Raw genomic sequence first — 12,523 nt, 5'->3', positions numbered from 1 at the left:
CTCTGACCACCAAAATGTACCTGGATCATTTTTCTCTTGCTGCACTCTGTCCTTTGCCTTTAAGTAGAGGTTTTTGTGAAGATGCTTTATGGAGTCTGGCAAATCTTTCCAAAAACTAAACTTGCAGACCTAAGCAGCTACAGAATAAAACACAAAGGATACTATAGACCAGTTTGGAAAGACATGCAGTTATGTCATCTGTAAATGGAATTTGTTTATTTGTTTTCCATCTTTCTTGAACTATTTATGTACATATGTATGTTTATCTAATAACTCATATAGTTACATGAAAATGTAAAGTACATGTTGTGTAGTTAATACACTATATTTATGTAAGTAAAGCAAGCAAAAACAAGGTATATAATTGAATTTACCAGATTTGTATAGAATACACAGAAAAAAACTACCATTGTTAACTATGAAAATGGTATAAACGAAATCCTTCAGATTCTTCAACAGATATATTTTCATATTGTTTTATTTTTTAAGTTTATGAATGTATTATCCATTCTCAAATTAGAATTTCAAAGTAAAGGGGCTGGAGTGATAGCACAGTGGGTAGGGCATTTGCCTTGCACGCGGCTGACCCGGGTTCGATTCCCAGCATCCCATATGGTCCCCTGAGCACCGTCAGGGGTAATTCCTGAGTGCAGAGCCAGGAGTGACCCCTGCGCATTGCTGGGTGTGACCCAAAAAGCAAAAAAAAAAAAGAATTTCAAAGTAAATAAATATGAGAAGAGGGCTAGGAGAGATAGTCCAAAGGGCTGGAATGCATGCTTTACCTGTGGGAACCTAAGCTTTGATCCCTGGCACTACATGGTCCCCCCCATGCTGGGAGTGGCTCCCACCTCCACACATTTATGTATGGGGCCCCCTCACCCTCAGAAAAGTAAATAAAAATTAAGCCACAGGCCCAAATTTTAAGTACTAATAAATGAAGGTGGAAAGGTAATGAAAATGCCAGAGTGAACATAAACAGAGGCAAATAGCACTGCAGAATACAAAGGTGAAGTTTTATATAACACATGGGTAGTGGGGTTGGAGTGATAGCATAGTGGGAAGGTCTTGGATCCCTGGTTCTGCATATGATCCTGCAAGTACCACCATGAGTGATCCCCAGCACAGTGAGCCCTGAGCACTGCTGGGTATGGTCTAGAATAACAAAAACCCAAGGTGGGAAGCATATAAGAAGCTTGGATTATGTCTAGAGCAAAGGATTTGAGCATCATTAAATACATGTTAGATAGGATTGTTCTTTGTTTTGTTTTTTGCTTTGGGTTTTTTTTTTTGCCATATCTCTTGGTGTTCAGGGCTTACTCCTAGCTCTATACTCAGGTGTCACTCCTCTTGGGGACCTGAGGGCCATATGGAGTGCCAAGGATCAAACCAGGGGTTGCTATGTGCAAGGCAAGTGCCTTACCTGCTGTCAATTGCTCTGATCCCAGAGGATGGTTCTTTGTTGAAGGGTCTGTGATGTCTGGTACCCTGGAGAACAGTAGCATCCTGTCCCCAAAACAGTGACAACTAAAAACTTCTCCAAACCATGCTAAATGACCAGGAAATGGGGCACCAAAAGTGCCCTCACTTGAAAATCACAACTTTAGCTGATTTGAGTTGTAAGAATTTTCTGAACAGCTCCTTTTGGGTTGTTTATTTTTGGTTTAGGAGCCATAGCCATATACCCAGCAGTGCTCAGGGTTAAGTCCTGGCTCTGCACTCATGGATCACACCTGGAGGAGCTCTGAGGGATCATAAGGGGTGCTGGGCTCAAAGCTGAGTCAGCCACGTTGAAGGCAAGCAAGTGCCCAATCCACTAGGCTATCCTGCTGGCCCGAGCAGCTCATTAAAACAAAAAAAAGTCTTAAATTTTTTCTAGTGAATATTTTCCTGGCAACTGATTTTTTTCCAGAATTACTCTCCACTGAAATGTGAAATACACCAGATAAGAGTATTTTTCAGGGTTTTGTTAAAATCTATGCATGGCTCAGCCAGTCATGCAACTTCTTTTGAGTGACATTAATAGTGACATTATCAGACATATATTCCCTTTCAGTAAGATATTTAAATTGATGTTAGACAGCTGGAATCAAACACTTATGTCCCTGTATACACTGTTCAGGAGAAATTCTATATCAAATCAGGGAGAGGGACAGCTCTAATACGCGTTGCAAGAAATGTTGTTGCCCACTTTAAAAACAAAGCAAAAAAAGTATTTTCCCTGGTGAGTCTGGAATCCCTTAAAAAGTCTTCAAGAAATTGTCCGGGGTGAAAGTAAGGACAACAATCAGTCATCTGAGCATCAGTGTCAATCCCCTCTGCCAAGCCCCAAATAAACCCAGCGTCCCCTGCTCGCTCAGTAACTGCAATTCCAGCTGGGATGAGCTTCTCGCTCAGCTCTACCCTATGGTTTGAGAGTCCTGCATGTGGCGGTGATTAGTTTTAAATACGATTGCCTTTGCGAAATCTACTCAAACCTAGAAAATCAGAAAACCGGCCCACAGACGACAGCAGGAGCATTTGTGCCGGCTTGGGGTCTGGTTCCACGGGTTGTTTTCTGAGTGTGTTGACGCTAGAGGCGCCCGGGGTGATCCCGTCCCCAGGGGGTTGCCCTGCTGTCTCCTCCCCCTTTTAATTCTGTTGGAAGGGAGGCAGTTCAAAGAGGGAAGATTGTTTCCTGGCTGTGATGGGGGAAAGTCTCTTCTTGCGAGGGACGGAGGTGGCAGGGGGAGGGCACAAAATCGAAGGGCAGAATCCATCAGTATAAATGTCCAACCAGCTGAGACCGTTATGTCCCACCGCTGCCCCTGAGCAGTCGCAACCCCCTGCCCCACTGCTCCCCCAGAGTAGTCGCCACTCTTTCCCAATCCACCCAAGCCCGTGCTGTGGAGACTCGACTCCCGGCTCCAGGGACCCGCGGGGGCAACAGGAATAAACGCGGGGCTCTCCCAGGACCGCACAGCCAGAGAAGAGCGCCGCCCGCCCGACGGTTTCCAGGTGGAAACTGTCCGCGCGGGAACCCCTGACCCTCCTGGATGGTTTGGGAAGCAAGGCTTACCCTTTCCCCGGGGCAGAGAGCGGCAGCTGAGCTCAAGCGACCCAGCAGCGAGAGCCCAGTTCCTGCCGCGGGAACTGCTATTTCCCGCCCGCCGGGGCCCCTCCTGCGGGAAGCGACCCCACCCCACTCCCCAAGCCATCCCGCGGGGCAAGCCAAACTGCCAAGGTTTTTTTTTTTTTTTTTTTTGCTTCTTTCTCCAGTCCCACTTCCCAAGCTCCCCAAGGCCCTGTGTCCCTCCTTGCACTCACTGCTGACCGCCACCCAGCTCCTCCTAAGTGGCTGTCAGCAGGTGCGTCGCGAGCAGCTTTTCGCTGCAGCCAAGGGGGCAGGGGCGCTCTGAAGCCGACCCCCTCCGACTACACCAGAGAACACGCGGGAGCACAGCCAACTCCCACCAGGATTACAAGGGGCCAGGAAGGCTCGGGCTAGGTCTCCTTCCCACCCGACGGGGCGCGCGCTTGCGGGTCCGCCTCTTCCCGCGGTGGGGGCGGGGGCGAGGGCGGGGGTGGGTGGGCTGGGGCCTGGCTTTGATTAGCTGCGAGGGGGAAGCCCTGGTCCCAACCACTGTCTCCCAGGCTCCCCGAGAAGGAATATAAGAGAAGGACGTGAGGGGGTGGCCCATCCCTTAGCATCCGGACCTGGGTCTCCAGAGCTGCCGCTGCTGCAAGCTGCCGTCGGGCGGTGGCCGCCCTCGCTCCGGGATTCCCCGCTATGGGACCCCCAGCCCGTTCTGGCTTTTACGTGAGCCGCGCGGCCACCCTGCTGCTGGCGGGGCTGGCGGCCGCGCTGGTGCTGGCGCTGGCCGTGCTCGCCTCCCTGTACGGGCACTGCGCGCGCGTCCAACCGTGCGACCCGCTCGCTGCGTCCCCGGCGCCCCCCGCGCGCCACCAGCAGGAGGAGCCGCCGTCGACCGTGCCGATCACCGCGACGGCTGAGCCCGAGGACAGCCCGGTCCCTCGCACCTTGAGACCCCCGGGGCCCTGGGACCAGATGCGCTTGCCCCCTTGGCTCGTGCCGCTGCACTACGATCTGGAGCTGTGGCCGCGGCTGCAGCCCGACGACCTGTCGGAGGCGGCGCTGCGCTTCACCGGCCGCGTGAACATCACCGTGCGCTGCGCCGAGGCCACGGCGCGGCTGCTCCTGCACAGCTTCTCCCTGGAGTGCCAGAGCGCCGAGGTGCGGGGTCCGCTGTCTCCCGGCAGGGGAGAAGGCGGCCGCGTGCAGGTGACCGAAGCATGGTTCGTGCCCGACATGCAGTACCTAGTGCTGGAGCTCGGCGCGGCTCTGCAGCCGGGGCGCCTCTATCGGGTGCAGCTCAGCTTCTCAGGCGCAGTGAACCTCGACGCCCGGGAGGGACTCTTCCTCAACGTCTATGCGGACCAGGGCGAGCGCAGGTAAGGGCGCGGGGCTCGCTTCCCGACCCCGTGCATCTCGGTGAGGGCCCCAAGGCCCCCACTGCTCCCCCAGCGCGCTCCCAGCGACGTTTTCTTCCAGAGGCGGAAAGCGAGCGCCTGCGCCCTCCAGGACTGCCGGCAATTGGCCACGTCTCCTCTGGCCGTTTTTGGCCGCTCTACTGCACATGATCCAGTTTATTTACCTTGTTCCCCCTTTTGAAAGTCGCTGCCACCCCGAGAAGTTTTTGCGTACGGTGTCTGAAAGCCCCTTTCCCCTCGAGTCCAAAGTGCAAAGCTTTACACATCCTCAGCGCACCTTGTGCTAAAAACTCGCCAGACCGGCCAGTCTCCGCTGGGAGATGGCTTGCTGGTCCCACCCTCGATCCCGGGGATCAGATTAAGTTTGGGGGTAGAAGCAAAAGGGGAAAGGTGCTTGTGGGGGTCGGGCTGGCCCTTCTCGTGCGCCGCTCCCGCATCTGTCGCTTTTTCCTGGGCATCTACTAACTGCTGCCTTTACCGTAGGCTCATGTTTCGGCGCCTTCCCCCCCCCCAAAGACCGTTTAAAAAAAAAAATTTTTTTTTTATCATGCTTTTAAATTTTTGCTAAGGTTCTCCAAAAGTTCAGGATCTGCTCCCACCCGCGGCCCGCCTGGCGTCTGGTGTTACTGAGGATCCGCCGCACACCCTGCCCGGGGGCGGGGCGCGGGGGGGAGGCGCGCTTTGAAGAGTTCTGCTCTGTGTCAGCTAGCTTTAGGGTTTCCTCCCCTGGGGGCCCGGGAAATAAGGAAAGCGATGACAAGTCACCTCCCCTCTGCGCTTGCAGGCTCACCGAGCATACATGTGTTCCCTTTACCCTCGTCTGAGATAATGTTTCCCAGACGGAATGTTCCCGGCTCAAAAGTGGCCCATTTCCATGCTCTTGCGACCACGGTACTGACCTCAGGAGAGCGCTGCGGAAATGGTTTTTGGGGCAGACCCTAAAGCGGCCTCCCCGACCCCACCGCCAAACTGCCCCACCCCCTTCGCTCCCGCACTGGTGGAGAGATTGCGGTTTACACAACTGCATCTACTTTACTCTTTATTATTAAAGAAAATGTTCTCAGATGTTCTCAGAGGGGGAAGAAACCCACTAAATTACCCCCTAAATCTCTCCTGCACTACTTTCAAAAACGTCAGGGGGGTTAAAGCGAGCTTAATAAACTGCCTGTGCGGATGTGTAATCTCTAGCTTTTGTTTTTAAGGAAAGCATGCGTGTTTTCCCCCCACCCCCACCCCCGCCCCTTTCAAAAATGAGTCAATGCTTGAAAAATAGTTTTGAGAAGTTTCTCATTAGGGTGAGTCCTGAACTTGTGAGCACTTGGAAACGTTTTGGAATGTTTGTTGAAAATACGAGGCTTGTCTGATGCTCACACAGATTGAGGAGGGGTTCTATTGTCAGTCAGTAAATCTTGGGGTTTCTCCTGTGTTTTCCTGTCTCACTGGGTGGAGGACCTAGAAAAACTGGCCTCCAAACATGGGGGGGAAAAGTTTTGTTGGTTCCTCAATTTTGCTGCCAACTCTAGAGGTTACTGGAAACTGTAATTTGAGAACATTAAGATTCCAGCAAGTAGCACCCTTTAGAAAGCCCTGCAGAGCTTCAGGTTTGGGGAGCTGGAGGGGGCCTGAGAGGGAACCTGAGCTCTGCCGGGAGCCTCTTCACCTGAGACTGTGGTTGTTCTGCAAGATAACACAATTAGCCCCAACTTTTAGAGTGAACTTCAAAGGAGAAGGAAACATACTCCTTGCAGTATAGCTGCCTGAGTTTCTCAGAGTTTCCTTCCTGTTTGAATCACCTGGAGAGCTTTTAGAATTCCTGGTGCCTTTGGGGGGATCAAGGGTGTGGGGAAGGATTGGGCTACACCCAGCCTTTGGGCTGCAGATAATACTGGGAGTGTTGAGGACCGTGCTGTGTTACCCCGATTACAAGGCAGATGCTCACCCCTGTGCTCTCTTCTGCCCCCTGACATCTTTCTAATAGCCCACATAGTGTTGGGGTCCAGACCACAGCCAGGACCGTAACATTAGAACCACCAACTCTCCCTGGAGTGAGAGGAGAGTGGGTAGAGCAACTGCCTTGCATTCCATCGATCCAATTTCTATATGTGGCACTCTATAGGGTCCCCCAACCCCACCAGGAGTGATTCCTGAGCACAGAGACAGGAGTAAGACTGTCTTACAGTCTTTTTTTTTTTCTTTTTGGGTCACACCTGGCGATGCACAGGGGTTACTCCTGGTTCTGCACTCAGGAATTACTCCTGGCGGTTCTCAGGGGACCATATGGGATGCTGGGAATCGAACCCGGGTCGGCCGCGTGCAAGGCAAACACCCTACCCTCTGTGCTATTGCTCCAGCCCCCTGTCTTACAGTCTTAAGACAGTAAGAAATAACATACACACATACACATATTGTATCCTTTATATACATGTGTATACACATGCACACATACACATATGTGTATGTATGCACATACATATTACATACATTATTATGTATGCCCAGTACCACACCACACTGCCAGGTGTGGTTCATACATACAAACTAACCGAAGAACCATCTTGGGAAGCAATGGGAGGGCCCGTTCCAGGCCTCCTTGGGATTTCTAAGTCTGTTCAGTGAGCCTGGTGTGCAGGTCAGTCTGAGAACCACAGGCAGCTACTAGTGTCAGGCCAGGATTTCATTGGTCGGAGAGGCCTGTTGTTGTCACACGGTGGGATCTGTCTTGCTTCTGGGAGGTAAGAGTGTGGGGAGATTGCCAGAAGGGAAGACACTTCTCACTGACTTCTCCTTTTTGGCCAGGTGGCTAATTCCAGAAGCAGTGTTTAGAAACAGGGTAACCTCACATTTTCTTCTTTTTGGGTAACCCTCCATTCCCCATCTGAGCAGGTAACTTTGAAAATAACTTTACTCTGTGTTAGGGGAACATCGAAAGAAAACCCTCACAAGAACTATGAAGTCAGCATGATTTTACACTTCTAAGGTTCTCACTCCCCGGGGTGCTGGGGATATAGTCTGTGGCTCCTGGCCCTTTCCCCCATGGCAGGTGCTCATCATGTTTCTGCTGTAAAGGAGCCATTTGCTGGGTGTGTGGGCATCTGCATGTTGGTGTGTGGAGCTCTCCACATGGAGTTCTTCTTCTGTGTAGAAAGTGGGAGCAAGATCTAAATGTTCATGTCTCTCAGAGCAGTGTTACCAGAACATCTTTTGTGCACATAGGGTAGTAGAGCAGGGTGGTGGTGACCCCAAGCAGTCCTTTAGGAGCCTGGGAGACTCTTACGGCGAAATTTGCCCAACCAGACTTCAGCGCTCTGATCCTGCAGTGGTGAGAGGACCTCCAGTGTCACATCTGGCCATGGTGGCTGGGGAGTATGGGACGCCATCATTGGAACTCTATTTCAGTGCATGCAGAGCATAATACTCCTAACCACTGAGCCGTCTCCCTGACCCCTTCCCAAACTTCTTTCACTGATACCATTATTTCAAGTTTGCCATGTTTACTTACTTTTGGGTATGTTATCTGCTTAACAAGTCACTTTATTTAAACAGAAGTATTAGGCAACTGTATAACATTATCACAAAAGGGAAAGTACTGGCAATTTATGGGAAATAATAGTACAGTTACAGAAAAGAAGTGGAATAATACTTACCTCTTCTACCAATTATTGCCTGATGAAGACTGAACATGAGGGCTACTCTTGTGGTTAAAAATGGAAAAAGGAATTTAGTTGTTCAAGTTTAATAACACCCAAACCAAAACTTTCTTTGGCCTAATCGAATTGAGTTATAAAATTGAAAAAGGAAAAATTATATATTGTCATTTATACAGAGATCTGATAAATATCTTCCTTTTCCTTGGAGAAATCCTGCGTTAGAAGGGTGATTCACAAACTTTACTGCAGGACTGGAGAGATAGTGCAGCAGATAGAGCACTTTCCTTGCTTGTGGCTAAACTGGACTCAGTTTCCATGTGGGAATATGATCCTCTAAGCCTGACAGAAATGATCTCAGAGCTAGAAGTAAGCTCTGAGCACTACTGAGTAAGGCCCAAAAGTGAAAAGAAAAGTGAAAAGAAATGACCATCTCTTCCAAAGTGACTGCCTTTGCCATTTCCACCAGCCATGGACAAGAGTTCCACTGATCCACAGCTCCAGTGTGGATATATAACACCACATGTTATATATGTTTATACGTGTTTCAGATTTCAGATGTTCCAATACATCCATGGAATGGTATCTAGTTTCAGTTAGCATTTCTCAGATGACATAGGATGTGGAACACTTTTTTTCACGTTTGTGTACTGGCAAAGCTACATTTCCCCTATCTATCATCAGTCAGAATATGGGATCTAGAGGCTTAGTTAAAAGACCATTTGCTTTACACATCTGAATTCTGTCCAGAACTAGATTATTTCTGATTTTGATAATCACCTCCATGAAAAATAGATGTTCCATATCAAGCAAATAGCTGGAGTTTATAAGATTCTAAATAATTTCTAATTCCAAAACAATTGCTATCAAGAACTTCATTTTAAAAAATGCACCACTAAGCTATCTTTTATACCAGTGGCTTCTAACCTTTGGAATCCATCATGGGGAACCCTGCCAAAGTCCAATTCTCGACTTCTCCAGGTTTGCTTAGTCATCTGATAGTAGATGGAACAAGAAAGTTTTTAAAAATCTGCTTCTTTTCTTTCCCCAGGCTACAGAATTCTTAAATTGTCTTTGAGTCTTTCAAAGACAAGGAGGTCTTTTTTGGAATATCTCCTAAGGAGTGTTCCACTAATTATGCTGGTCCCAAGAAGCAGCCTTACACCTTGACATCCATAGCATTAACTCCAGTGAACAAAATAAAGTCCTTGGAATATCTTTTCCTAGGGTGATAATTGTGCATGAGAAATTTCTTTTGATATCCTCCTCTTTATTTATCATTGCTGGACCTATGTAACATATAATGGGGTTGAGAAGCAAGGGTCCTATCTCCATGAAAAACTATTTAAAAACACTCAAAGTCTTAGGGTCACCTCTTTTTCTCTTTTGGTGAAGTGTCTTGGAATGGGATCTTTTTTTAAGTTAACCATGAAGTAACTCCCTTCCTTTCACTGAAAAAGTTTGAAGATCAGATCTGCCTTAGAAGTGATGTGGGCCAATGGGCACTGCCACTTAGCCTCATCCATTTTCTAGAAGAATCTGTGCAGAAATCAGTGTTATTTCTTCCCTAAATGTTTGGTTAAACATCACCCATGAGGGAGCTGGAGCAATAGTACAGTGGGTAGGGTGTCTGCCTTGCATGTGGGTTCAATTCAAGCACCCCATACAGTCTCCTGAGCCCATCAGAAAGGATCTCTGATCCACAGAGCAGGGGGTCAGCCCTGAGCACCAGCAGGTGTGGCTCCACAACAAAAAACAACAGCAACAAAAATCACCATGAAACTACTTGGATCTGGAATTTCTTTGTGGAAAGGGTTTTAAATACAAAGGAGACTTCTAAAATTTGCAGCTCTAAGGGTGGGGCTCCACAGAATCTCTTCTGCTTCTGATAGTCCATATTTTTGATCAGTCTGCCAGAGAGTGACTTCCATTGCTGATCTTCTTGTACTTTTGTTGATTTTTAATATTTTCTAAAAGTCAATGATTTACATACTTATATTTCTTATTTCTTATTCTTTGGACTTATTTCACTTTCTTTTCCTTTTTTTTTTGGTTTGATTTTGGGAGGGCCATAGCAGGTGGTGCTCAGGGATCACTCCTGGTGGTGCTTGGGACCATATATGGTGGCAGCTACATGCAAGCCAAGTGCCTTAACCGCTGCGTCTCTCTAGCCTGTTTATTTATTTATTTATTATTAGTGAATCACCATGAGGGTACAGTTACAGATTAACATATTTTTGTGCTTGTGTTTTAGTCATACAATGCTCTAATATCCATCCCTCCATCAGTGCCCATTCTCCACCACCGATGATCCCAGTATCCTTCCTAGTCCCACACTGCATCCCCCCACCCCCCAGCCTCTGTGGCAGGGCATTCCCTTTTGTTCTCTCTCTCCTTTTGGGTGTTGTGGTTTGCAATAGAGATTTTGAGTGGCCATGTGTTCAATCTATAGTCTGCTTTCAGCACGCATCTCCCATCCTGAGCGGGTCCTCCAACCATACGTTACTTGGTGTTTCCTTCTCTGAGCTGCGTTTTCTCCCAGCATGTGAGGCTGGCTTCCAAGCTGTGGAGCAAACCTCCTGGTGCTTATTTCTACTATTCTTGGGTGTTAGTCTCCCATTTTGTTATTTTACATTCCACAGATGAGTGCAATCTTTCTATATCTGTCTCTCTTTCTGACTCATTTCACTTAGCGTGATACTTTCCATGTTGATCCACTTATATGCAAAGTTCATGACTTCATCTTTTCATAGTATTCCATTGTGTAGATATACCAAGGTTTCTTTAACCAGTCATTCTGTTCTCGGGCATTCGGGTTTTTTCCAGATTCTTGCTATTGTAAATAGTGCTTCGATGAACATACAAATGCAGATGTCATTTCTACTATACTTTTTTTGCCTCTCTCGGATATATTCCCAGAAGTCGTATTGCTGGGTCAAATGGGAGCTCAGTTTCTAATTTTTTGAGAAGTGTCCATATTGTTTTCCAAAAGGGAGGGCTGAACCAGTCGGCATTCCCACCAGCAGTGTAGGAGGGTCCCTTTCTCCCCACCGGTTGCTTTTGTTCTTTTGGATGTGTGCCATTCTCTGTGGTGTGAGGTGGTATCTCATAGTTGTTTTGATCTGCATACCCCTGGTGATTAGTGATGAAGAGCATTTTTTTATGTGCCTTATGGCCATTTGTATTTCTTCCTTGAGAAAGTTTCTGTTCATTTCTTTGCCCAATTTTCTGATGCGGTTGGATGTTTTCTTCTTGTAGAGTTCAACCAGTGCCTTATACATCCTTGATATCAACCCATTATCAGAAGGGTATTGGGTGAATATCCTTTCCCATTCTGTAGATTGTCTTTGTATTCTGGTCACTGTATCTTTTGCAGTGAAGAAGTTTTTTAGTTTAATATAGTCCCATTTGTTTATCTCTGTTTCCACTTGGTTGGTCAGTTGCGTGTCATCTCTGAAGATACTTTTAGCATCAATATCGTGGAGGATTTTGCCAACCTTGTCTTCAATGTACCTTATGGATTGTGTTGAGGTCTTTAATCCATTTTGATTTGACTTTTGTGCATGGTGTTAGGTTGAGGTCGAAGCCCATTCTTTAGCATGTGGTTGTCCAGTTATGCCAGCACCATTTGTTAAAGAGGCTTTCCTTGCTCTACTTCACATTTCTTGCTTCCTTATCAAAGATTAGATGATCATACATTTGGGGTTGTGTGTAGGGATATTCTACCCTGTTCCATTGGTCTATGGCTCTGTCTTTGTTCCAGTACCATGGAGTTTTAATTGCTACCGGTTGGTAGTAGAGTTTAAGGTTGGGGAGGATGATGCCTCCCATTGTCTTTTTCCCAAGAATTACTTTAGCTATTTGTGGGCATTTGTTGTTCCATATGAATTTCAGGATTGCTTCATCCATTTATTTGAAGAATTTCATGGGTATCTGAATAGGGATCGCAGTGAATCTGTATAATGCTTTGGGAAGTATTGCCATTTTGACGAGGTTGATTCTCCCTATCCATGAGCAGGGGATATGTTTCCGTTTCCTCATGTCCTCTTTTATTTCATGGAGTAGTGTTTTATAGTTTTCTTTGTAGAGGTCCTTTACCTCCTTTGTTAAGCTGATTCCAAGGTACTTGATTTTCTGGGTCACGATTGTGAACGGAATTGCTTTTTTCATGTCACTTTCCTCTGTCTCATTATTTGCGTATAGGAAGGCCATGGACTTTTTGGTATTGATTTTATAGCCTGTGACTTTACTGTACAAGTCTATTGTTTCTAAGAGTTTTAGGTAGAGGCTTTAGGATTCTCCAGATATCATATCATCTGTGAATAGTGAGAGTTTGATTTCTTCCTTTCCTATCTGGATGCCCTTAATATCTTTTTCTTGCCTAATCGCTA

General features: G+C 47.3%; 1 protein-coding gene across 1 annotated transcript in view; it reads left to right on the top strand.

Moving 5' to 3' along the window:
• The first annotated feature begins 3,766 nt into the window (after positions 1 to 3,766).
• LVRN (laeverin) overlaps positions 3,767 to 12,523 on the top strand; it is a 61,062-nt gene continuing 52,305 nt past the window's right edge. Inside the window, exon 1 of the mRNA XM_004618173.2 lies at positions 3,767 to 4,449. Coding sequence (XP_004618230.1) covers positions 3,767 to 4,449 — 683 coding nt within the window. The remainder of the gene's footprint in view (positions 4,450 to 12,523) is intronic.

Source organism: Sorex araneus, chromosome 6, assembly GCF_027595985.1.
Source record: "Sorex araneus isolate mSorAra2 chromosome 6, mSorAra2.pri, whole genome shotgun sequence".
Classification (NCBI taxonomy): domain Eukaryota; kingdom Metazoa; phylum Chordata; class Mammalia; order Eulipotyphla; family Soricidae; genus Sorex; species Sorex araneus.
This window is presented reverse-complemented; position numbering and strand designations above follow the sequence as displayed.